Below are 26079 nucleotides of genomic sequence, written 5' to 3' on the forward strand. Positions count from 1 at the left end.
CAATGGAAAAGTGATTGTTGTTGACGTCAAAAGTTCAAGCGGACGGGTCAGCCGGGATTAGCGATAAGGTGTATGGCAGAGGCAAAATTAAAAAAAATCATACAGATTTGATTAGTTCCCTTTCACAGCATGCAGGTAGAGCCTCATATTACTTCAATACATGTGATACAAATGTGTTTACAAATGTAGTGTAAGCTTAAGTAATTATAAGCAAAAGTATGTCCATAAAAAATATTTCCTTTTCATTGAACAACAGAAATTAGCTCAGCACCTTTTTCTTTTTTTTTTTCATACTACACCAGAAGAGTGTTACATTTTGAGAGTCATACAAAATTTGGGACTAACTTTGAAGTTTTGTAACTTACTTTGAGCTGGAGATGTTTCTCATGTTTCGTTTTTACAATCATGACAATGGTAAACTTAATTTCTTTCTTCTAAAGATGTAATTTCTGATTGTCTCTCCAAGTTCAAACATGTGCCTTTCTTAACCATCATACGGCACATAGAGGAACTTGGAAACAAAGCCCAGATTAATGACAATTCATTCTTTCCCAAACATTGCAGACCGGTGTCAATAATTATCATATTTAATGAATTACGTTTACCTATTGTAAAACGCTTCAATGACTTTGACAAAAAATTGCAATGCAGACAAATGATTACAAGTGACTGGGAATAGAAAAACGTCATAATTACGTCAGCAAAATGGTGGTTTTGACGCTTACAATACAAATGAAGATGAAGTAATATAGCTGTCAAAATAAAGCAGATTTGTTATCAGATAAGTAAATTATATATATTTTTGATTATTTTTTTTTGCTGAATAACTATTTGTTGAAGCATTATAATAGTTATTGATTAATTATAATAAATATAAAACACCAGAAAGTGAAAGTAACCTTTACATTTTACAGTGTTGGTTTAATGTTTTCCATTCAGGAATAACTGTTGGATTTGTACAATATATTTTATTTCAAGGTAAACATAATTCATGCTTCAGCCATTCTTATGATTGTGTGTGGGCAAATTAAAAGGGGAAAAGGGGGGGGGGTACATTATTTGAAATGTCATGAAAAGGCAAGTAGTATTCATGTTATTAATCTTACTCTATTGATATTTTAATAAAAACAACAATTATTAAATTAAATTATTACATTGTATTATACCTGTTAGAAACTGTTTAATCTTGAGTGTTTATTTAAAACAAATATCAAGGACTTTCGATTCTTTGTGGAGTGATTTTTGATTTTGCAGGGGGAAACTTAGATGCATTTATTGATTAAAAGATCTGTTCAACTGGGAAGAATTTCAAGCAGAACAACTTCACCAAGATGTTATGTAGCATTTCTAGTTGAAAGTCCAGCAATTGCAATTACAGACAGGAAGAGAAGTTTACTTATGATAATAACACAAAAATGAATATTCAAGCAAATCCTTTTTAAATAATTTCATGAACTTTAGATGAACAGTTCATGAACTACAAGTGGACAAACAATGTTCATGAATTAAATTACTGATGAACAGTTCATGAACACAGTAGTTCATGTGTTCATGAATGATTCATGGACTGGTATATTTCATGAACAAATTCATGAATCATTCATAAAAAATTCATGAACTATACATGAACAGGACATGAACTACAAATGGACAAGCGTGTTCATGAACTATAAAATCATGAACAATTCATGAATAATAAAAGTTCAAGAACTATTTTTGTTCATGAACTTTAATGAACCAAAGAGTTCATGAACACTTTCTGTTCATGAATAGTTCATTATTCACTGGTTCATGAACATGCATGTCCATTTGTAGTTCATGTCTAGTTCATTAACTGTTCATGAACAATTCATGAATTGTGTTCATGAATCATCCATGAACATTCATGAATTATTCATAATCATTTCGCAGGGGGACTATCAAAAGGAAAAAAAAATATTTTATTTTAAATGTACATATAATTAAGTTATAATTGAACAAACAATATAATATATAACAAACAACATGCCCTTTTTAAATTTATATAATTTAAGTAAATCTATATGAATTATAAACATAAATACTGATACAATGCATAGATCCCAAATGACATATGTACATTTCTAATTACAAAATAAAAAAATACAAAATTAACGTGTAATAATTGAACAAACAATATATATAAGGCCTAAAACCAGAGGCTCCCTGGAGCCTGGAGCCGCACACCTGGTAACCTGTTGGATACCCAACAGCAGCAACCAAATTGGAACAAAATGAGCAATCTTTTCCCCTAGGGTCCAATGTTAAACTATGTTCCCTGCTGGTGGCCATAATGGATCAGGTGTGGACATGTCGGATACAATTTTTAAAGAAAACCACCTAAGGACCATTGTCACTAAGTTTGGTTCCAACTGGTACAGTAGATTCAGAAGAGGAGATCTTTGAATACATTTTCCCAAAATGGCATCCATCTTGGATCATGTGTGGACATGACGGATACAATTTTGAAATGGGACCGCTCAAAGACTTTTGTGACCAAGTTTGGTTCCAATTGGCCAAGCGGTTTCAGAGGTGTAGAAAACAATAGGGGCATCCTCAGGGGTTTTCTTCAGAGCAAGGGATGACGGAGATCCCTCTCAATTAATGCCCCTTCAAAATTGGTGTATTCTTTAATACAATTTAAGAACAAGGCGGGCTTGTGATTATATCCCCATCTGAACAAATTTTCGGAAGAAAACGCTGATCCTATGTCTCATAACTTTTTAGTTTTTTATTTAAATTGGAATTTTCATGCAGTATAATTTTTATAGTGTGGATATTATAATTGCTTCATTATATTTGTACTTTCAGTAGAAATGAATTTTTTATAGTGAAGATTAAAGAATGATCATACCACAAAGATTTATGGTTGTTTTTGTTAAACTGTGAGTTAGCATGATGCATGATTTACTGAAACCCTAATTTCCAAAACAAGTACTGTGACCGCAAATTATTCAATACAACAATTTTTTATTGGAATTCCACTGGAGAGAAATTGTCTGGCATTCCACTGATCTACTGGAATTCCACTGATTGACCAGTGATAATTCCAGTGGAATCTACTGGAATTCCACTGATTTACCAGTGATAATTCCAGTGGAATCTACTGAAATTCCACTGATTTACCAGTGAAGATTCCAGTAGATCAGTGGAATGCCAGAGAAAATACCACTGGAATTCCACTGGAACTTGTTGCATTCCACTGGAGTTACCACTGGTAAATCAGTGGAATTCCAGTAGATCAGTGGAATGCCAGACATTTTTTACCGCTGGATTCCACTGGAATTCCACTGGAATCCAGTGGTTAATCCACTGATTTTGCCAGTGGCTTTCCAGTGGAATTCCACTGGAATTTTGTCATCTTTTTCTATGGGGTTCTCAGTGACTTGATAGGGTTGCAGCTTTTCATCAATTTTAACAGCATTATCTCACAGTTATAGATGCAGTGATTAGCACACTTACACTATATTATATAGTGTTTCTTTTATTTCTCAGAAAATTTGCTTTCCAGTCTTATATAAATTTCTTGGTCTAATGTTTCTTCTGTATCTTTGCTGTCATGTTTGTAGTAAGTTCATTAAGTTCATTATCATCATATACGTTTTATCAGTCTTAGAATGCTGGAATTGTGTGTAGGGTGTAGATCACAAGCAAGGTCACTAAGCCATTCTATAATGGCATACATCATTTTATATCCAAGCCTCTTTTAAACTTTTTAAAAACAGCCTCAGTACTCAGTACTCAGTGTTTGAAGCACAGCAAAGTGGAACTAGACTCTAAAATTGGTATATACTGGTTCTTGCGCTACAAATGTGTGTTTGGAGTCAAAATATTGAGTCTGGGATAGGGTGACACATTTCCATTAGGACTTTCTTGTGAACTTGCATATTAAAAAAATTCACATCATCTTTTTAGCTGGGCGAGGTGAGCTTTTCTCATCACTTGGTGTCCTTCCTTTAATTTTACTAAAATCATCTGAGCAAAAGTTAACCAAATTTGCTAATTATTGGGGCATCTTGTTTAAAAAATAATTATTATGTTTTTTTTTAATTTTGTAACCGTCTTCTCTGAAACAGATACGACAAATTCGACCAAACTTATCCACAATCACCATTAGGGTATCTTGTTGAAAAAATGTGACATATGACCTCGCCTTCCAACCAAGATGGCTGCAAAAATAGTATGAAGAGGTAAAATGCAGTTTTTGACTTATATCTATGAAACTAAAGCAAAATATAACAGTTGCATTATTTCATGCGTCAATTTTAAACATAAATCAGGTGTGCGTCACAGGCTTTCGATTCCCCCAAATGTGTCAACATGACATCACTGAACTGTAAAACATGTCTTAATGTAAAAGGGCATCATCATGTTTAGTGATACTTGTAACCTTAAATTGAAAACTTGATCAACAGTTTATCATTTAAAGAGCTTTTAAAAGAGGGGCGAAATTTTTGGTAATTTTTAGAAAATATTTTCCACTATAATTGTTGTAAACTATGTAAAAGTTTAAAATTCAATAAACCTTGATAAGGGACTGGGCTCTAATAATAATCTTCATAAATACGAGACATGCAAATACCACAAAATATCATTGAGTTAACATTAGTGGTTCATCTTAAACTAATCTAATCACAAACTCATACATGTAACCTAAGTCAATCTATTAGAGTCAATATTCTTTATGGAAATGAGATGTGCTAATTCTTATGCAACTGCATACAATTAACATTGGCCTACCACATGGTTCTCTTTGAACTGACCTAATCACAAACTAATACATGTAAACTCAGAAAAAAGTTTCTAAATAAATAGACCATGACCGAGGGGTCAAGGCCCAATCTTCTCTGTGGATATAAGATGTGCCAATGCTAATACAACTACATACCAAATATTATTGACCTACTACCAGTGGTTCACCATAAACTATACCTAATCACAAACTAATATAATTGGTTTTTTTTAATTCTGATGAAGGAAACAGTAAAGGTGAGACAACTGGAGGCTCTAAAGAGCCTGTGTCGCTCACCTTTGTCTATGTGCATATTAAACAAAGAACATGACAAAATTGTGTTTTGGTGTTGGTGATGTGTTTGTAGATCTTACGTTATTGAACAATCTTGCTGCTTACAATTATCTCTATCTATAATGAAATTGGCCCAGAAGTGAGTGGAAAATATTTTGTAAAAATTTACAAAAATTTACAAAATTTATGAAAATTGTTTAAATTGACTATAAGGGCCAATAACTCCATAAGGGGTCAATTGACCACTATAAAATTACTTAAAATTACCAATTCAGGGGCAGCAACCAAACAACAAGTTGCCCGATTGGTCTGAAAATTGCGTGGCAGATAGATCTTGACCTAGTGAACAATTTTATTCCCGGCAGATTTTTTCTAAATGCTTTGGTTTCAGAGATATGAGCCAAAAACTGCATTTTACCCTATGTACTATTTTTAGCCATGTCGGCCATCTTGGTTCACGGGCGGGGGCATCAGAGACATTTTTAAAACTTGATACCCTAATGATGATTGTGGACAAGTTTGGTTAAATTTGTCTTTGTAGCTTCAGAGAAGAAGAATTTTGTTTAAGATTGACTTTAAAGGGCAATAACTCCTTAAGGGGTCAACTGACCATTTTGGTCATGTTGATTTTCTTGTAAATCTTATTTTGCTGAATAATTATTGCTGTTTACAGTTTATTTCTATCTATACTAATATTCAAGATAATAACCAAAAATGGCAAAATTTACTTTAAATTACTAATTATTCAGGGGCAGCAACCCAACAACCTGTTGTCTGATTCATCTGAAAATAGATAGATCTTGACCTGTTAAACAAATTTACCCCGTCAGATTTGCTCTAAAGGCTTTGGTTTAAGAGTTATAAGCCAAAATCTACATTTTATCCCTATGTTCTATTTTTAGCCAAGGTGGCCTTCTTGGTTGGTTGGACGGGTCACCGGACACATTTTTTAAACTAGATACCATAGTGATGATTGTGGCCAAGTTTTGTTAAATTTGGCCCAGTAGTTTCAGAGGAGAAGATGTTTGTAAAAGTTAACTACGACGACGTCAACGACGATGGACAATGGATGCCAAGTGATGGGAAAAGCTGACTTGGCCCTTTGGGCCAGGTGAGCTAAAAATGAGAAACAAGAAAAACTTAAGAACCACATCAACAAACGACAACTACTGAAAATCAGGTTCCTGACAAATGCAGCTGGTTTAAACACATGTTTTGTCTTCCTTCTTTTATTACATGTATTCAAATGTTAATGACAATACTGAATAGATATACAATTAATAATAAATATCATTGGATGGCATATAACAAATAATGAACAAAGGTGCACTGTCTTCTATGGTATCACTTTGTTGATGTTGAAGAATGAATAATAAAATGTGGTGCAGCTATTTTTGAAGGAGTTAATCATGACAAATTTATGTGTGTGAGCTGATAGACAACAAACTTCAAGCCAATCAGAAGATATTTTAAATCCAAAATTAAATTATTGGTTGATGTTGAAGAATGAACAGTAAAATGTGATGCAACATATTCTCTGTATCACATGTTAAAATGAAACAAGATTCACACAATAATCAGTACTTCTAATGCCTTACTCAATTTAACAATAATAAAATATTACATGCATGAGGCAGTTGTATTCTAATAAATGCTTACAATGTTCAGAAAAAAAGCATGACATGATGATGGCTTGAAATGGTACATACAGTATTATTGCCAGGAAATTATTGTTTCCACCTTAGAAGTACAGGAAGTAACATCTTTTTTAATTTTCATGTACTGAGGTTTTTTTTACAATAACAAAAACTTTGAGAACTTTGGTTCACTTCATAAAAGATACGCAATCACTGAAAAAAAACAGGACCTGATTAATTAAAGTTAGAGGGGGTCTCATTGGGGGTTCCGATCCCGGATCCCGCTTACTATTTTGTCAGATTCCCGTATCCCGCTTACACTATGTACGTAAGCAATTCTCATTTTTTTGTCATTTCCCGGGTCCCGCTAGACCTCATTTCCCGTTTTCCCGACACAATAATTTGACTTTCATGTGTCACGCTTACAAAAAGTCGGCAATCCCGCGTCACGCTTAGACCCCAATGAGACCCACGTTAGAGGGTCAAATGTATGAAAATTAAGAAAAAAAATCACAATTCTTCATTTTACAATGGTCTAAAATTAAAATAATTTACTTAAATGAGTCTTTTTATATTATTTTTAAGATTAACTCTGTCAGCTTTAAAAGGTGTTTCTTTTGTCAAAGTTTTCTTTTTTGATAAATATCCAGTGTACAAATTTAGCCTATGTTCTAAACACAGAAATGATTATTTTTTTAATATTTGATTTAAAATTAAACTTTCTGACTCTGACCAATTCACTAAGGAATATTCCATTAAAATGAAAGTGGGAGGTTATGAAGGGACTTCAAAAATATATAACAAACATACTATATTTAAGAAATTGTGTGTACATCATGTACATCAAATGATATTTAACCATAAATGATGCAAAACCACATCAACAAATAAAACTTTCCCTCCTACCCTTCAACATTCATTTTATTGGGACAGCCCTGAATATAAATTAAAATAAAGGTGCAACTTTGGCAATTTACCGTTTCAGAATCAAATGAATCCTGGGTAACATTTTCAGATGTGTACACCAAAACGTCATGATTGGTTAAAAATGTCATAAACAATGAAAATTCCACCAATGATGTGCCATTATTTTCATTTTGGGTACAAACAATGAAATTTCCCATAGTTCTTCAGATTCTGAAACGGCATATTATTTATACATTTTTCAAGAGACCCTGGTTCTCTTCTACATTCAACTGGTACCCTATTTTTCTACTCCAGGTTCCCTCATGTATAGTTTTATATCACAACTATGTAATTTAAAGTAAGTCTGATTTATAAAACAGCTATTTGTGCTGTTGTTTGAAATTTTATTTGATGACATCCATATAAAAATCTAACTCTGTGGCAATTTTTTATGATACAATGAAATGAAATTCAATAATTTATTTTTCTTTCCTTTTATGACTACAAATGTACCAGTAAAAAAATGTACCCATAATTTATTTCCTTAAATGGTTCAAGCAAATAAACAGGGCCACTACAATTAACCCTTGAACCATTTAGTGAGGCAAATTCTTGAAATTATGCAAGCTACATATGACATAAATATCTATTGAACCAATATTGACCTTTAAACATATTACAAGGGTCACATTTATCCTCATTTTTGCTATTCTATTGAAATAAAATCCATTTTCCCGAAACGTTAACAGACTAGATTAAAACAAGGACACAATTGTTCATTTATTTTTTTTATCATCCCCATTGTCGGAGTTGTCTCCTGTTTCATTGTCTTTTACGTCTTCCTCCTCGCCGACGTCTTCGTCATCTCCTTCATGATCTTTATCTTCCTCCTCATTCTCATCTTTTACTTTATCCCCATTTTCAGTTATATCTTCGTGAGATACCATTTCGAATCCTTGTTCTTCTGTTTTTTCTGCGTCCATTTCTTGTGTTTCGCTCTCCGTTTCTTCATTTTCAAGAGCTTTTTCCCTCCGTTTTCTCATTTCTTTTTTAACGTCTTTGGCTTTTTTTGTTTCACCTGGTCGTTTAACTTCATAAAATGGCTTAAATGATTCTAGAACACCAACATCTTCTGTTAAATTTGGGAACAGCCAGAAATGTATTTTTCCAAATGTCAGTAACCATAGCAAACAAAACAATATCTGTTTCACTGGAATAGATAAACAGAAGAGGTTAAGCTTGAACTAATTGGTGTATTATTCAAAGTGAACACATCTCCTATAGAGTATATAGTTTCATTTTTGTTTTTAAATGATAAAATAAATTTCTAGTTTATAAAAAGACATGTAAGACAGTGAAAAAGATCTATTTTTGTGAGATTTTCTTATAAATAGTTGGTTGTTATCTACACCTATGACTGAAAAGAGAGCTGTGGTGTAGTGGTTAGTGCATCGGACTACTAACACAAAGGTTCCTGGTTCGATTCCCGTCTGGGATGAAAATTTCAGGAACTGAATTTTGGCTCTCCCTTGACACCATTTGCGAGTATGGTCTTGAGGAAACGATGATAGTCCGTCGGAAGGGGACGATAAATGGCTGACCTGTGTTAAGAGAGAGCCATATCTCTTGCACGTTAAAGACACCCTTGTAGATTTCGAAAAAGAGCAGGCTAATGCCGCTACAAGGCAGCACTCGCACTCGCAAAGTGGAAAGGGATTAATATCAGTTGCAAAACTTGTTTCCCAATCCACTATAAATAAATATGTTTTAACTAAAAGGTTACCCCTCCGATTTCCCCAGAAGAAAAGAATTTTAGGATAATAAATAAATATGGATTATTCATGACTTTTTATGATCATAGTCAATAAAAATTAAGTAAAAAAATAAGTTATACTTACAAACAACTAAAAATAGAACAAATCCAACAAAACTAGCCCCTACTAAACTAAGATAGTAAACACCAATTCGTATTTCATCTGGCCACAGGGGAAACAAACAGAATCCAACAGCTCCAACAACTGTACAACATAAACAATAGAGTTAGTTAAAACAATATCGTATTCATATAAATCAATATATACATCATATAGAATACAATTCTGATACATGAATTTTGTCTCCTAGTTTTTAATACAAAATATGGTTGACAACTTGACATCATTGTTTTCATTTTGCAGGCGTAAATCTGAAAGATATCAATATCTGTTTTTATTTCAATGCAGCAAGTCAATTCCTTCTCTGCAATTTGGTAGATTGAGAAGTTTTGCATTGCATTGTGAAAAATGTGATGAAATTAGCATAACATTAATCAAAACTAGCTTTTTGAATTTAATTGCATTTTTTACCGAACTGAACAAAGAAATAACATGATGGGTGCCGTATACGGTACAGGAAATGCTTACCCTTCCTGAGCACCTGATTTCACTCCCTGTTTTAGTGGAGTTCGTGTTGTTTCTTATTTATTATTTATAACTGTTGATGTAAATGTCCTTTGATTTTTGAGTCTTTGTTTACTCCATGGTTTTGATTGTTATTGTCTTTGTAATAGTATTTTCTGAAATCAATCGATAAACCGGTTTTTTTGTTCACTTCTTTTTAAACAATCACCATAATAAATACATATATTATGGGTTTTGCTCATTGTTGAAGGTCTGTGTTCTATAGTTATTAACTTCAATGTTATTTGGTCTCTGGTGGAGAGTTTCCTCATTAGCAATCATACCACATCTTCTTATTTTTATATTAATAAATTGCTTAATGTTTAGTTTTTAGATTTCTATGTTGTGTATCATTTTTACTTTTTCTTTTTAGCCATGGCATTGTCAATTTATTCTCAGCTTATGAGTTTCAATGTCCCTATGGTATCTTTCCCCTCCCTGATACATATATTTCATGCTCAATTATTGTAATACAATGAAAGCCATTGAAAGTCCCATCTTATACACATGTACAAAAAATATGTACCATAAAAATTAAGAGTATTCAAATTTCAAACTTACCCATAAGAAGTCCAATTAAAAATGTCTTTGCTGGTATAGGGTCATATATCCACACATATATCTAGAAGACAAAAAAATATTAATTTATTTCACATGTTTACAAATTTTCTACTTTCATCAAAATCCAGTTTTTTCAAGCAAAACTTTGTTTTTGATCATTTTACTTTCTGCCTCTTCAAGAAATCTGCTCCTAAATTGATCATGTGATAAAAAAAAATTTAAATATAGATCCCCTGTCCAATTCTTTGCTAACAAGGATCTGTTCTCCTTCCTGTTCTGGTAATCATAACATCAGCCAATGAAAATTTCAACCTCCAAATATTTGAAGATTTGTATCATTTTGATAAATCCCGAGGATACAGAAAATTCTTTTATACACAAATCTTTCAGAGCGTTTTTTTAGATCCTTGTAAGCAAAGGGTAGACACATATGTTTTTCATCAGATTGACCATGATTTTGATTGCAAATATGTCATGTGACTTTGTTTAGTTTTTTTCTTAGGAATTTCAGAAATTTCATTTTACTTTTAAAAATTTTGACCAATTGAATCAAGTTTTTAAATCTTAAACCTGTTGATATGTCACAAGTGATTTCTGGGACCAAATCTGTTAGAAATACTACAATTCAGGGCATGTTCTTCCTAAAATGAATTCCTTGATAGAGGATTGCTAGTTACAAAAAATATATTAAATAAATGATTTTTCAAGATATATTGCTATCTTTTCAGAAGTTTTATTAAAGTAAAGACAACTTCATAATTCTATGACATATAATTGGTTACAAATATCAACCGATTGACAACTGACAAACCAAACTTACATTATCTCCGTCAAGGAAAATTTGGTCATCATGCATGTTTAACTTCAGTCTTCTTTCTTTTTTCTTCTTTTCTTCTTTTTTTTCATCTTTTTTATCTTCATCCTGAAAATTAAAGAGCTGCAAATTACTTTTCTGAAATAATAGATTTTATAAAGCAATTCTTTCTAAATCTTTATTTGTAAATTTCATTTAAGAATGTGATTTTTGTCTTTTTACCCTTTCTCCACCTAAACCTTGCGGTGTGTAATTTATACTTGGACACAATATATCTTTTCTCTCAGGGCAGTTAAATTTTCAAATTTAAAACGTGAAAAACTTCAAGATTACAGATTATGATAAATTCCACAAATTCATACTTCATTTCAACTTTAAAAACAAGAATGTGTCCATATAGTACACAGACGCCCTTCTCACACTATTATTTTATTAGGACTACTACATTAAAAACTACCTGGACCAAAAACTTTAACCTGAAGCTGTATAGACGGACAAACTTACTAAAGAACAAAAATTATAAAGACAATAAAAACAAACGCAGAGACTTAAACATTATTCCTCAAGGTAACGTATAAAAATTCCTAGGGATCTCTAGCTAACAGTTTTTTAGGTAGCCTTAAAGTTTTTGGTGACTGCACTATCAAATCTATTCTAGATATTTTACTAATTCTAGTTAATTAAACATAATGAACTTAAAACGAACCTTCTTGTCTTTCTTTTTATCCTCTGTTTTTGACTCACTATCCTGTCCATCTGTGATGGCTTTTTTCTTCTCCTTCTTTGACTTTTTATCCTTAAATAAAATATTCATAAACTACAGAATCAGCAAATTTGATCTAACATTGTTATGTTTACTTTATTTAACAATAGTTTATAATGTCTTTTCTAATGATCAAGTTGGAAATAACAAGAATGTGTCCATAGTACACAGATGCAGCACTTGCACTATCATTTAAATTGTTCAGTGGACCGTGAAATTGGGGTCAATCCTTAGCCTTACAATATTATACTACTGTAACTATTTGATACATATTAAATCTTCATATAGCCCTACAACTGTTTTGGTTCTTATGTATACATACATGTACATGGCTTTCAAATTTTCAGCTTTAAGCGTTCCTGATGAAGGTAAAACCAGAACAGTGGTTTGGATGCATTAGATATATAAAGTTTGGCCTCTAGCTGCATTCTTAAAAGGTTGACATAACTTATGTATTCTTTTTTCTTTCAGGTTTTACTGAATATTGAAGATTTACTTCTCATTTAGGATGTAACTGTAGAGAATTTTCTAATCTGTTGTACTTCATTTCAAAGACTCATTTATACATGTAGCACTTGTTTTAGTCTTTAATTTTATGCTTTTCCACACATTTTTAAAAAAGTAAAATAATAAAAAAAAAATCACAAGAGTGCACACGCTGAAATGTCTCGCCTTCTATACTAATCATTGATATTATGTTGATAGTCCTAAGTAAAAAGCTAAGCTTTATAACAACTCTACCATAAACTTAACATTAACCAAGATAACAAAACAAAGACCAATGAACCTTGAAAATGAGGTCAAGGTCAGATGAACCATGCCAGGCAGACATGTACAGCTAACAATGCTTCTATACAACATATATAGTTGACCTATTACTTATAGTTTAAGAAAAATAGACCAAAACACAAAAACTTAACACTGTGCAATGAACCGTGAAAATGAGGTCACGGTCAAATAAAACCTGCGCGACTGACATAAAGATCATTAAATATTTCCATACACCAAATATAATTGACCTATGGCATATAGTATTAGATAAAAAGACCAAAACTCAAAAACTTAACTTTGACCACTGAACCATGAAAATGAGGTCAAGGTCACATGACATCTGCCCGCTAGACATGTACACCTTACAATCATTCCATACAACAAATATAGTAGACCTATTGCATATAGTATGAGAAAAACAGACCAAAACACAAAAATTTAACTATAACCACTGAACCATGAAAATGAGGTCAAGGTCAGATGACACCTGCCAGTTGGACATGTACACCTTACAGTCCTTCCATACACCAAATATACTAGCCCTATTGCTTATAGTATTTGAGATATGGACTTGACCACCAAAACTTAACCTTGTTCACTGATCCATGAAATGAGGTCGAGGTCAAGTGAAAACTGTCTGACAGACATGAGGACCTTGCAAGGTATGCACATATCAAATATAGTTATCCTATTACTTATAATAAGAGAGAATTCAACATTACAAAAAATTTGAACTTTTTTTTCAAGTGGTCACTGAACCATGAAAATGAGGTCAAGGACATTGGACATGTGACTGATGGAAACTTCGTAACATGAGGCATCTATATACAAAGTATGAAGCATCCAGGTCTTCCACCTTCTAAAATATAAAGCTTTTAAGAAGTTAGCTAACGCCGCCGCCGTAGCCGCCGCCGCCGGATCACTATCCCTATGTCGAGCTTTCTGCAACAAAAGTTGCAGGCTCGACAAAAATCAAAAAAATTTATGACATTCAACATGTTCTAAGGATGGAGTGAATAGAATATTACATCTATACATTTATTGGGTCTAAAGCACTTTTCTGGATCTACCTCACTTCATCAGAAACACTCAAAGCTAAAAAAAAAATTAAAGCTAGTGATGTCTAAAAAAACATAGAATATGTATTAAAGAAAGGCTACTGTTTTTTTAAAAAGATGTAATATCAACAAACCTCCTCAATAGCATCATCATCTTTTTTCTTTTTCTTTGCTTTGTCACTTTTATCTTTCTTTCTCTCCACTTTTATTGCTCTGTGGAATAGTCCTTTCTGAAGGAAACTGGAATAAAAAAGTAAAAATATTGCACAAATGATCGAAGCTAATATATTCATAAACAAGAATGTGTCCACAGTACATGGAATCCCCACCCTCCTAATCCTTGCTGTGTGCAATTTATAGTAGGCAGTTAAATTTTCATATTTAAAACATGAAAAACTTCCAAGATTGTAGATTATGATAAATTTCACAAATTCATTCTACATTTCAACTTTAAAAACAAGAATGTGTCCATAGTACACAGATGGCCTTCTCAAACTATCATTTTCTATGTTCAGTGGACCGTGAAATTGGGGCCAAAACTCATATTTGGCATTCAAATTAGAAAGATATCATAGGGAACATGTGTACTAAGCTTCAAGTTGATGTGACTTCAACTTCATCAGAAACTACCTTGACCAAAAACTTTAACCTAAAGCGGGACAGACAGACAAACGAACAGACAGACAGACAAATGGATGCACACACCAGAAATGATCATGTCCTTCTACTATTGTAAGTGGGGGATAAAAATTTCTGAATATGCAAAATTTGGTTTAGTTCATTTCATGTATATATGTTGACCTTTTTTTTTTTAAATTGGATTTGTTCCTATTTCATGTTTTTAACAATTTTTTCAAAAGTTTTATTTTTATTTTAAGTTATGTTCATTTCATTTCTAATAAATTAAAAAATAATTATGCATTGCCTTATAATAAACATAGTACACAGATAACCAATCCACACTATCATTTTCTATGTTCAGTGGACAGTGAAAAATCTCTTAATTTGGCATTAAAATGAGAAAGATCATGTCATAGGGAACATGTGTATTAAGTTTTAAGTTGATTGGACCTCAACTTCATCAAAAACTACCTTGACCAAAACCTTTACCTGAAGCGGGACAGACAGACTGATGGAAGGAGGGAGGAACGAACGGACGAACAGACCAGAAAACATAATGCCCATAAATGGGGCATAAAAATATTCATTTGAGGCTTAGAAACAAGTAGAATGTGAGTCTTCATTGGGTATTTTTCAAGCTGAGTACTAATAAAATTTACATTTCAAGACATGTATATGGTTGTTCTCTTTTACTTATAACCATTGAAAACTGTTCCAAATGAAATATTTCGAGTAAAATAAACAACAACTTTTATTAGAAACAAACAACTCTAAAATGCTGCAGAACCTGGATTCTTTATAAAAACTTTTCAGAGACACATAACCGTTACCAATGAAACATATAATGTCTGTATCAGACTTACGTATTCATCAGATTAACACATGACTTCCTGTCCGAGATCTGTATTTCACCGTCAGACTTCTTCGCCCATTTTGAATCCATTAAAGCATCTACAGCATCTTTAGCTGAAAGTTTTAAAAAAATCATTTAACAAAATTCTAAATTCTCTTTCATTTTCTTAACAACATGAACATGATGAACAATAAGACAAACCTTGCTGTTGACTGACTTTCTCATATTTTATGCTAATTCAGCAATTTTTGCAATGTTTTTATGATTGTGAAAAGTGTGTCTTTGTAAGTTTTATAAAAAAAACTTTCAATATCTTTAATGTCAGATTCCTAAAACCTTTCCTTCTTAAACTGGTGTAGTCAAAACCTTAATTCAACAAACCTATGAAACATTTGACTTCTTCTCCCATTGCTACAAACTTGGCCTCTTTAATGGGTATATTAAATCGTAGATGTTTGGCCACCGCATATTCCTCTTTTGTACACTTTTCTTCTCCATTCTACAAAATAAAAATAAAATAGTTGAAACAACAGATTTCAGTTTCCAAATTAATCTAGAGAGGTTGGAGACAGCACAATTAGTGATTATTTGACAATGGTTTAATGTTAAAGGGAAAATTCACGATTTTTTACTTATGGTTTAAATATGTTCATTATGACATAATATATATATTCACAAAGTTTTATCGCTATATGTGCAGTAATAAAGGAGAAATTCAATAATTAATGAAAAAATATCAACTACTTCCTGTAGGTCGTGACGTTTTCTCCTGATTTTTGCATGCCGGGATTTAAAATACAATCATTAAAAGTCTTGGTTTTTAATCATATTTTAACGTAATCGTAAGCGCGCCGATGACTTATGCTTTATCTAATAACCATCCGATAATAAGAAGATAAAACGCACAGACGTTCAATTGTACTCATTCGTGAGATAAATTATCTATGTTAAACGTATATATTCGAATTATTTTTGTAGACAACACAAAAAGTTATAAATTTATTTTTAATAAATGCATTTTCGGACTGATAAGGTGAACAAATTAAAGTACAATAATCTGTAAAGACAATATGTTGGTGTACTATTATTGACCTTTTACTATCTCTGCTATGACTAGGGTTATACGATGTGTGTATTCACGGTTCTGTGGCAATACTCGTAGATGGCTTGTTGAAAGGTAAATTGTTATTTGCACTTCGGTATTTAACCACGCCTCTAGGGCACACCTTGCCAGGTGTGACTGTCTATTCGGATCAGTGGGAGCATTTAATACACACATTAAAAATACATATTCAAGTTGGTGACAAATAAAAATTGGTCTCCGTGGAATTATTTAATTATATTTGGTGCTATTATTTATTTGAATTCAAATAAGTTAATTTACTAAGAAATACACAATTTTCGGTTAAAGACGGGAAACTTAATGCATATGTCAGAATGAAATGATATACAAGTCTTGTCCTTGATTTATGTCTCATAAAAAAGGGGGACTTAGAAATTAGAAATAGCTTTACTAAATCATTTTTATTTGTCTTTATTAGGCGAAAAAATGTACGAGAACACTTACATTTAGACTTTTGAAAGCCATGTATTAATTAATATATGAAACTATCTGAAGATAACTTTACCGAAGCGGAATATAATATGTACGAATAAAGAAAAAATACTTTTGTATTGGAATGGAATCGAAAAATTACGAATAGATATTCTTTTCAAGTGTGAAAAACGTCAACCAAATTTATTCATAATCGGGAACGTCCTTATTAAAATCTGAGACTACTATAATAATCGTCGTCTCCCAACGTATATATATACTTAAATAACTATTTGACCAACGATGTTTAAAATTAAAAGACAACGAATTTAATGTTATCTCTCCCTATTTGTGAATGTTATTATAAGTCTGTTCAACTTGCAAGAATACCCCTAAAGCGGACAAATATCCGACAAGCAGTTTATTCTTTAAATTGCTGTCATTGAATATCAAGAAAGAAAATAAATCCCGAAATTGATCCTCAATAGTTTTCCTAGAAAATATTCACATCCCTTGGGGAATATTAGTGTACGTCCAGTTGCATATATTTTACATGAATGTTGGAACAATTGTGATGAAGACGAATTTCGTCCTTTATTCGAGAACAATCTAATTGATATATAAATCTGTGAGTTTACTATGTTCTTAACTTCGATGAACCAAAGCAAGTTATAAATTGACCTGTATTTAAATCAAATTGTTTCTTTTTTTTCTTCTTCTTCTTTTGGTATACAATAGTCTATCGAATTCGTTGATTACATACTGTTGGCATACGTGGACTAGTCTATTTACAAAACTTTTACCACAATTTACACAAAATGTATGTTTCTTTCTTATGTTCAATGTATACATGTATACATATTTTAAATTGCGCTACTGACTATAGTTCCGTAACTTTCTACCCAGGCGTATGTATACACGAATCGTCGACAAGTGCACACATTTTTTTTAAATCAATAATTCTGGTATGTTCCAATCTGTCCTAAACTATTGACAACGAGTATATATTACATTTTCCCAAATTAACCCTTGGAAAAATATGTAAATAGATTTGTATTTCTTCAATTTTTTTTTTTGTATTATTTTTTTTTTATAAATAATATTCTTTACACCAGAAATGTTATTTATAAACAAGCGTATGAGTTCAGTAATGACTAGTATATTATATCACTTTCGGACACGCAAGACAAAAATGTATATTATACATGCACCTGATAGTTCAAAATGGAAAGTTATAAGTAACGGTCGTGTACACTGATCAATACCTACAGAAGTGAAACGATGCATGAACTTGCAAGCCCGCCGGACAGGAAATCGATTGAATACCTGGACGTGTCACCTTACACCCCTTCCAATACCTTTGGGAGTAATACCTTTAGCCATGCTGGTGATCAGATGAGGGAAGATCCGAATTTATTTAAATAAAGTTTATTACTTGAAAGAATTATGAACGAATTAGATTTTCGAAAACAATTTCCACGGAACACTTATTTATGATTTTAACTTTGACTTTTTAACTAATTACAATATTATCAGTTTAAAAATAACAGACTATATGGTTATTTAAAAATATAAGACCATTTTCCGTATCAAGTTAGTCAGTCAGATAAAACAACCGTACGATTGACAAGATATCGACACGCAATTACGACTACATCGTTTACTGTAGTTTTGTTCCTTTGCGGTTTATAGACATATCGGGATTTTTCATCGGAGAAGGTGACAAGATGGCGGAGAGCAAAGAACTGATACACAAAATTTAAAATTGATGGTGATCTCTTATTTAGCGGAATAAAACTTTAATATCTATAAATTTGATCATTTTTATACAGAATGGACATAATATCAATTTTTGATTTTTTTGCGAAGTTTCCCTTTAATAAGAATGTATCTTATTTATAACAGTCACAAAATGTTGTATATAATGACAGCAAAAAAACATAATATAAATTATAAGTATATACATGATATATGCCATAGCCCATACCATTGTTTCAGTCACCAATTAGAAGTTGATATACATTGTATATATTTCAAAAACAACTTGAGTTATAGTACCTGAAATAATGGTATGGGCTATGGCCACACATATATCATGTATATACTTATAATTTATATTATGTTTTTTTGCTGTCATTATATACAACAAGTTAATAACACAAAATCAATTTTTTAAATTGTTAGTATAGCTAGTCCAAATAATTAAGACGTCTGTCAAGGCTTTTTTGATTAAGAAGGCGTCCCAGAAAAAAAGTAGCCATTGCCAGACGTAGGAAGGCGTCCCAGAAAACTACATTTTTTTTTCAATTTTCCAATTTTCACGCTGGTACCGTGTCATGCTGTTGTTAAATTTGTTAAATTTTGAAAAATCAACTATCTACAAAAAATGTATACCCACGAAAAATATAAGAATCCACAGTACATACTACATTGAACATTGTTTTGTACTAAGGAAACAAAAAGTAGTTAAAAAATTCAATGTAGTATGTACTGTGGATTCTTATATTTTTCGTGGGTATACATTTTTTGTGGATAGTTGATTTTTCAAAATTTAACAAATAAAAATAGAACGTTGAAGTTTGTGGTTCACCTACATGTACATTTTACATGACCTAGTCCGTCTTTAACCACAAAATCCACAAAAATTATTATCCCACAAATATAATAAATCCAGATGTACAGTACATAGGTTAATGACCAAGATCACCAATTACACAACTGACAAGTGTATCTTTTGGTACTTTACAAACAAATATACAAAAATTCAATATACAAGATTCCAATTCAATCGCATGATAAACAATCTACTTCTAACAATGTTCTAAGGCCTTCTATGAAACAGAATAAATTAAACTGTCAAATTGAACATAACATAACTATTCTTGAGTCAAGTTGAGTGGAGTGAAAGAAGAATACATTGTATCTTAACATGTTTAACATTGGCTAGCATTCCTCCACACCTTTTGCACACCTGCAATGACAGTAATATGCCTAAGGGATCAAACTATCAAGTTTAAAGATCTAGATTATAACAGGTGTTAAGAGTATATTGGGTGTCTTCCACCAACTTGGATGCTAAAATATATAGGATAAAAAAAAGTGCCCAAAGTACATGTACACAGATGCCCCTCTCGCACTATCTTTTTCTATGATAAGTGGACTGTGAAAATTGGGGTTCAATCTCTAATTTGACATTAACATTTGAAAGATCCTATCATAATGAACATGTGTACATACTAAGTTTTAAGTTGATTAGGCTTCAACTACAAAATGTACATCAAAAACTACCTTGATCAGAACCTTAATCCTGAGTTAGTTACAGATCTATATGCTATAAACAAAGAATCATAATGATCATGGTGGTTCTTATATGTTGCATTGTGATTTGAAGCAAAACACTAATAAATTTTGTTGGAAAATAGTCAAATTTATGAGTTTTGACAAAAGAGTGCACAACAATGATGTCATAATGATAGCATTATTGTTCTAATGCCTCAGAGCTGGCTAAATTGTATTTGTCAGATATTTACACAGATCTTGTCATCAAATGTATAAAAGCTTCAAATAATTTATTTAGTCTCAATTTTTTTTATGTAGGGATATTCATTGGTCAGCTGTCTAGACGATGTTTTAAAATACAAATGTAGATGTTAAATATTTGACAGACATCTTGTTTATGATGTGCACAAAAGTACAGGTGAATTTTGACTTCTACTGTAAATGATTACTGTGAGCAGAACACACTTATCTAAACTAAAATGTTGGTTGTGGATCCAGAATTTTTAGAAATGGGAGAGGAGGCTGAATGGGAGTCACAAAAAAATCATCAAAGAGGCGACCCTGTATGTAAACAATCAGAGTACAGAGTACATATATATACATCTTTGTACCAAAACAACAACACACATTTGTTTGCCATTTGGGTAAAGCTCTTCTTTGATTACCTTGAAGGCTGATCAATTGTGGGGTATCTGTAGCCCTTTTCACAAAAAAACGTAAGTGTAAAATTTATGTAAATTTTAAATATTCCTTAACACTTTCAACTAAATATTTTTGTCGTAAAAAATTAATTTTACACTTCAGATTTTTTGTGAAAAGGGCTACAGGACCGTTAACATGTTCGCAACCTAAGCATCACAAATGTTCACCCCCTGTGTTCATTTGCGCCATACACCATGTACATGTACACTCCAAACCTAATTTTTTCAAATGATTTGATGTTTTTTCAGATTTACAACCAAATGTATATGTTTATATCAAATATTTAGTAAATTTTTACTGCAATGGCAATGTCAGTGTTTGATACATGTAACTGATACCACATGTACATTTGTACCACGGCGGTACATAATCCCTTCTATGAAATTATGCCCCTTTTCAAAAATCCTGGATCAGCCCTGATCATCATGGCAATATGCCTTTAATCAAAATAATTCACAAAACACAAAGGAACCCTGTTTATGTTTTAAGTATGTCACTTTATTTCAAAATAAAAAGACTAAATATCTTTATTTTGTTCAATAACTTAAACACAATGAAAAAGTTATTTAAAACAAAACCTTTCAAAAAGGGTGTGAACTAACCAAAGGTATGAATGTGTGGGGTGCAAAGGTGAAAGAGGGTAAAAATGTATGGAAGAGAACATGTTTTGTTGCATGAACCAACACTGATTTGATCAAATGATGAAATTGGGGTTTAATTTTTAGATTGATCATAGACATAGTTAGTCCGAGATTACTCTGACGTCCAACGGCTGTTTTGCCAGACAAGCTGGGGCCATGGGACGTCAGAGCAGTATCAAAAAGTGGATATTTGCCTACCCAAAATAGATGCGTTGCTTCGTCGCTTCTGGTGCCGAATGGCGGCCTTCGAATTATATAAATCGGGGATCAATCTGTTCATTTTTCATTTATCTCTTCATTTATGTAAGTTCTACCTGCCACCCTTTATTTTCTCATATAAAGGGGTCATCCATTCAGACATTTTTCTTTTATTTTCAAATGGACTTCATGTTACGAGGGATTTCGCGACCTCGAGACTCAAATATGCAAATAATTATATTTTTATCACCTCCTTTATACATGGTATAGGAGATCGATATTTGTCATTTAGTAACTAACCATGATTTTTCATCTCCTTTACAGGAGATAGGTATTAAGCATTTAGTGCCAACCACGATAACAATCGAAAGCTCTCGGAAATTTAGATTACTTGCATCGTAAATGAACGGGGTGTTAGAATATGGTCATTTGCATAAATCATCACTTGTTTTCTCGTGGTCACGTGATAATCTTGGAAAATGAAGGTCAAAATGCAGAAATCGACGGGTCTTTGTGAAAACTGTCTAAATATGAGAAAATAAAGGGTGGCAGGTACATTTAGGTGAAACTTACATAAATGAAGAGATAAATGAAAAAATGGACAGATTGATGCCTGATTTATGTATTTATTTTAGGTGCGCAAATTTCCACTTTTTGATATGGGACGAGCTCTGACGTCCCACGGCCCCAGCTTGTCTGGCAAAACAGCCGTTGGACGTCAGAGTTATCTCGGACTAAGACATAGTCTGACACAGATCAAAATGACACAAGTCTACAGTACCAGTCTGTCACTGACTTTTAAGAAAAAATGTTATTAGAGGTCCATTTTTTCCCTGTGTTATTTACAACTCAGGGGGTAATGTTTCATTCAGTGGAATAATAAAAATAAGAAACAAAACGACCATATGTTACACCAACGGAAAGGACGTCATATGCAATGATCAAGTATGGAATCAACCCAAAAACATGATAAAGCTTTTTCCTTATGATTGAAATTCGTTCATTACTACAATATATGTACAAATATGATATTGGAGACCAAAAATCATTGCCTTATCATTTCTTCGACGATTTTTCCTTTTGTCTGCCATGTTTACAAATTTTACGTGGAGTCTTTCTAAAAACTGTACCGAGGCCCGGACACACGACCGTTTTACCGTAATGCGATATCGACGAGAAGGAAATTGAACTTAATCGAAATTATTTTAAATGATTCGATTTTCCTATTCTAAAATTACAATAGTTATTCATTTTTCAAAACTGTGTTATGTAAATGAAGATATTTAAGACATCCGGGATGATAAATATAGATTCTTACACTGCAACAAGTGTATTACGATATTTCTCCACTCGAGACAGTTAAATTTTATTATTTAAAGCGCGAGGCTTGCCGAGCCCTTTAAATAATAAAATTTAACTGTCGAGAGGGGAGAAATATCGTAATACACGAGTTATAGTGTCGGAATCTGTTTCTCTAATGCTTTTTATCGTTCTTTTTCAAAGATTTTCAGAAAATTGTGCTCTTTATATGCGACGTCATCAGGCAAGGTCGCCTTTTTTCATGACGTCACAATAGGAAAATTGAGAAGAAAACAAAACATTTTGACGTCATAATCAAATTTCGACTAATCATTTGCCGAGAACAGATTTTTCACTAGTGAGGAGAAATATTTTTCTCACACCGGTCAGGAAATGTGAAAATAGCACAAAAATTAGAGAAATTCAGATTTCAATTCTCACAAATAAAGTTGAGATATTTATTGCAACTTAATCATGACTGACTGCTAATGGCATAGGTGGATCCAGGGGGGGGGGCCTGGGAAAAATTTGGTTGATTATATAGGGAATAATTGAAGCATGACTAGAGCGCCCCCCCCCCTCATTAGGTCAGTCAGTGCCCCCCCCCCCCCCCCCCCCCCCCCCCCCCCCCTTAGGAAAAGTTCTGGATCCGCCACTGAATGGTGATCTTTGATTTTTGTTCTTAATAATACTACCGTGACTCGGAAAATAAATGAATACACAAATAATAAAAGTTACCTAAAATATCTCTTTTGTAATGCAAAATTAAAAATTTATCAAGTCAGTTTACTTTGACTACATGCATGCATGGCAAATTCTCTCAACATGGCAACAACTTTACAACGAGGAAGCTCCATCTTATTTTCAAGGCTGAATAACAATTTGTAAAATAACATCTTTATTTTAAGAGAACGAAAAAAAAAGAAGAATTGCTGATTGTCTCGTTTAAAAAAAATAAATGCATGCTCTATTTCCCTTTTTTTTTTTTAGAAAATTTTATTTTAAACATTCACATTATAATACACTGCGTATATCTCTATGATGATTGTGCTACCGTGAAACATAATTTATTTGGTGAAGGTTTATATAAAGTTGCATAATTGAAGCACTCAATGAAATAAGTATAACCAGAGACATATAATACAATTCAGTATATATGTCTCTGGTATAACTATATATCCGACCACATGACCTTGACGGCAGAATGTCCACAATAATACAAACCACAGTTGTTGTTTTTTCACAACTGGAACTTTCACAACTGGAATCGCCCCGATAAAAGTTAACAGTGGCGGATCCAGGAGGGGTCCGGGGGTTGGAACCCCCCTTTTTTTGGGCCGATCAATGCACTTGAATGGGAGCATATAGTTGGAACCCCCCCCCCCTTTTATTCTGTAATGGGAACCCCCCTTTTTAAAATGGCTGGATCCGCCACTGGTTAAGAAGTATTACACTGCTCTGCTTCAGCAATCAAAATCTTTATTTAATAACGAAAAGAAAAGAAATGTCTTAACAAAGCAAATTTAAAACAAATGCCTGTACCAAGTCAGGAATATGACAGTTGGTATACTTTCGTTTGTTGTGTTTATTTTGCCATTTGATTAGGGACTTTTCGTTTTGAATTTTCCTCGGAGTTCAGTATTTTTGTAATTTTATTTTGTTGAAATGAACGATAATATACTAGTGAATAAACAAATACTTGAAATGCAAATTAATAAATTTGGAAATTCAGATTTGATATAACTTAACCACAATAAACGTACGTATTTGCTTTAAACCTGAATTATATCAAAAAGTAACTTATCTACAGAAATGATGGGGGGAAAACAAAGAAAAATATTAAAAACAACAACCTTCGACTATACCAAAACTTCAGAAATACCCGAGTTTTCATGTTTAAAGCACAATAGAACGACTGCGTTCGGTAAAAAAAAAACCCAGCAGGTCAAATACCTCTAACTTCTGTTTCCAATCCAAGAAATTTCTTCTATTTTTTTCATCCTCAGTCTCCTCAATGGGCTTTTCTTCTTCTTCCTCTGCATCATTTTCGGTCATATTTTCAATCAATGAATTTGGTTTATTTTCCTGAAGTACTTCCATAGGAACAATACCTTCATGATCAAAACTTTGCTTTTTAAAAAAATTTCCATCATAATTATCGTTTCCTTTTTCATTATCTGTATCATAATTTTCATCGACATTCTCATCCGAATCAACATCTTCATCAGACGAGAAATCAGTGATAATAAATTGTGGTTTAATGACCACATTTGATCGTAAAGGAATACCTTGTTGTCCTTTTGTCATTTTGTCAGATTTTGGACTGGAATTACAAAAGTACTTACCATTTTTAACTTCCTAGTTTCGAACAAAGTCACAGAGCCTGGAGCTATATGTTCTATACATTTATAACGTGTCGTCCTCCGTGTAGATATGCCATGATATATTTTAATACATATTTACATAGCTTCCGTCAAATAAGGTGATGCATTTAAAAAATCATGTAGGAATTGGTTATATTGAGGATGATTAATTTATTTATTAACCGTTGGTTGCTTAACGTCCATGCAGTGGCCAATATTTCAAGCACTGATGATGTTCAGGCCGATATTTTATTAAAGCCTTGCGAAAAAAATGAAATACAGGCGTTCATGACAGTAACTGGAAATCAATTTATTTGTCTTTTTTAAAGGACCGTGTCATTGCTTTCTGCTTTCTTTTTATGACGATAAAGGGGGCGGTATTCTATTACTAATTCTTTCAGTGTTGCCGTCACAAGAAGACGGCTGTAGGGTTTTAAGTCTATTATTTAAAAAAAAAAAAAGAACTGGAAGGGGTTATTTTATTTCTTATTATTTCATCATGCTGCATTACTGAACAGCTATGAAAATGTAAAGAATATAGAGATTATGGGCGAAACGGTATTGAAAATATAGAAGATCGTGCAAAAAAATCAGAAA

General features: G+C 32.5%; 1 protein-coding gene across 2 annotated transcripts; it reads right to left on the reverse strand.

Annotated features, from left to right (window-relative positions):
• Window positions 1-8052: 8052 nt before the first annotated feature.
• LOC139502276 (translocation protein SEC62-like) lies at window positions 8053-25433 on the reverse strand. Of its 2 annotated transcripts, none has more exons than XM_071291707.1 (9): window positions 25073-25433; window positions 15848-15965; window positions 15477-15579; window positions 14127-14232; window positions 12107-12196; window positions 11407-11508; window positions 10587-10647; window positions 9486-9605; window positions 8053-8797 (listed from the first exon to the last, which is right to left on the reverse strand). In XM_071291707.1, the coding sequence occupies exons 1-9, from the start codon at window positions 25424-25426 to the stop codon at window positions 8364-8366; spliced, it is 1488 nt and encodes a 495-aa protein (XP_071147808.1). In that variant the 5' UTR covers window positions 25427-25433; the 3' UTR covers window positions 8053-8363. The 2 variants fall into 2 exon arrangements, with proteins under 2 accessions (XP_071147808.1, XP_071147809.1); XM_071291708.1 differs by lacking the exon at window positions 25073-25433 and adding an exon at window positions 22873-22997.
• Between the last annotated feature and the right edge of the window lie 646 nt (window positions 25434-26079).

Source organism: Mytilus edulis, chromosome 13, assembly GCF_963676685.1.
Source record: "Mytilus edulis chromosome 13, xbMytEdul2.2, whole genome shotgun sequence".
NCBI lineage: Eukaryota > Metazoa > Mollusca > Bivalvia > Mytilida > Mytilidae > Mytilus > Mytilus edulis.

What these genes read in the sequence shown, in the direction of transcription:
- LOC139502276 (XM_071291707.1), bottom strand. Translation starts at nt 25,426, where the DNA reads ATGACAAAAGGACAACAAGGTATTCCTTTACGATCAAATGTGGTCATT. An exon ending in ATGATGATGCTATTGAGGAG is followed by an intron (nt 12,197 to 14,126) that starts GTTTGTTGATAT and finishes ATTTTATTTAAG; the next exon opens with GATAAAAAGTCAAAGAAGGA. An exon ending in TTTTCCTTGACGGAGATAAT is followed by an intron (nt 10,648 to 11,406) that starts GTAAGTTTGGTT and finishes TTTGTCTTCTAG; the next exon opens with ATATATGTGTGGATATATGA.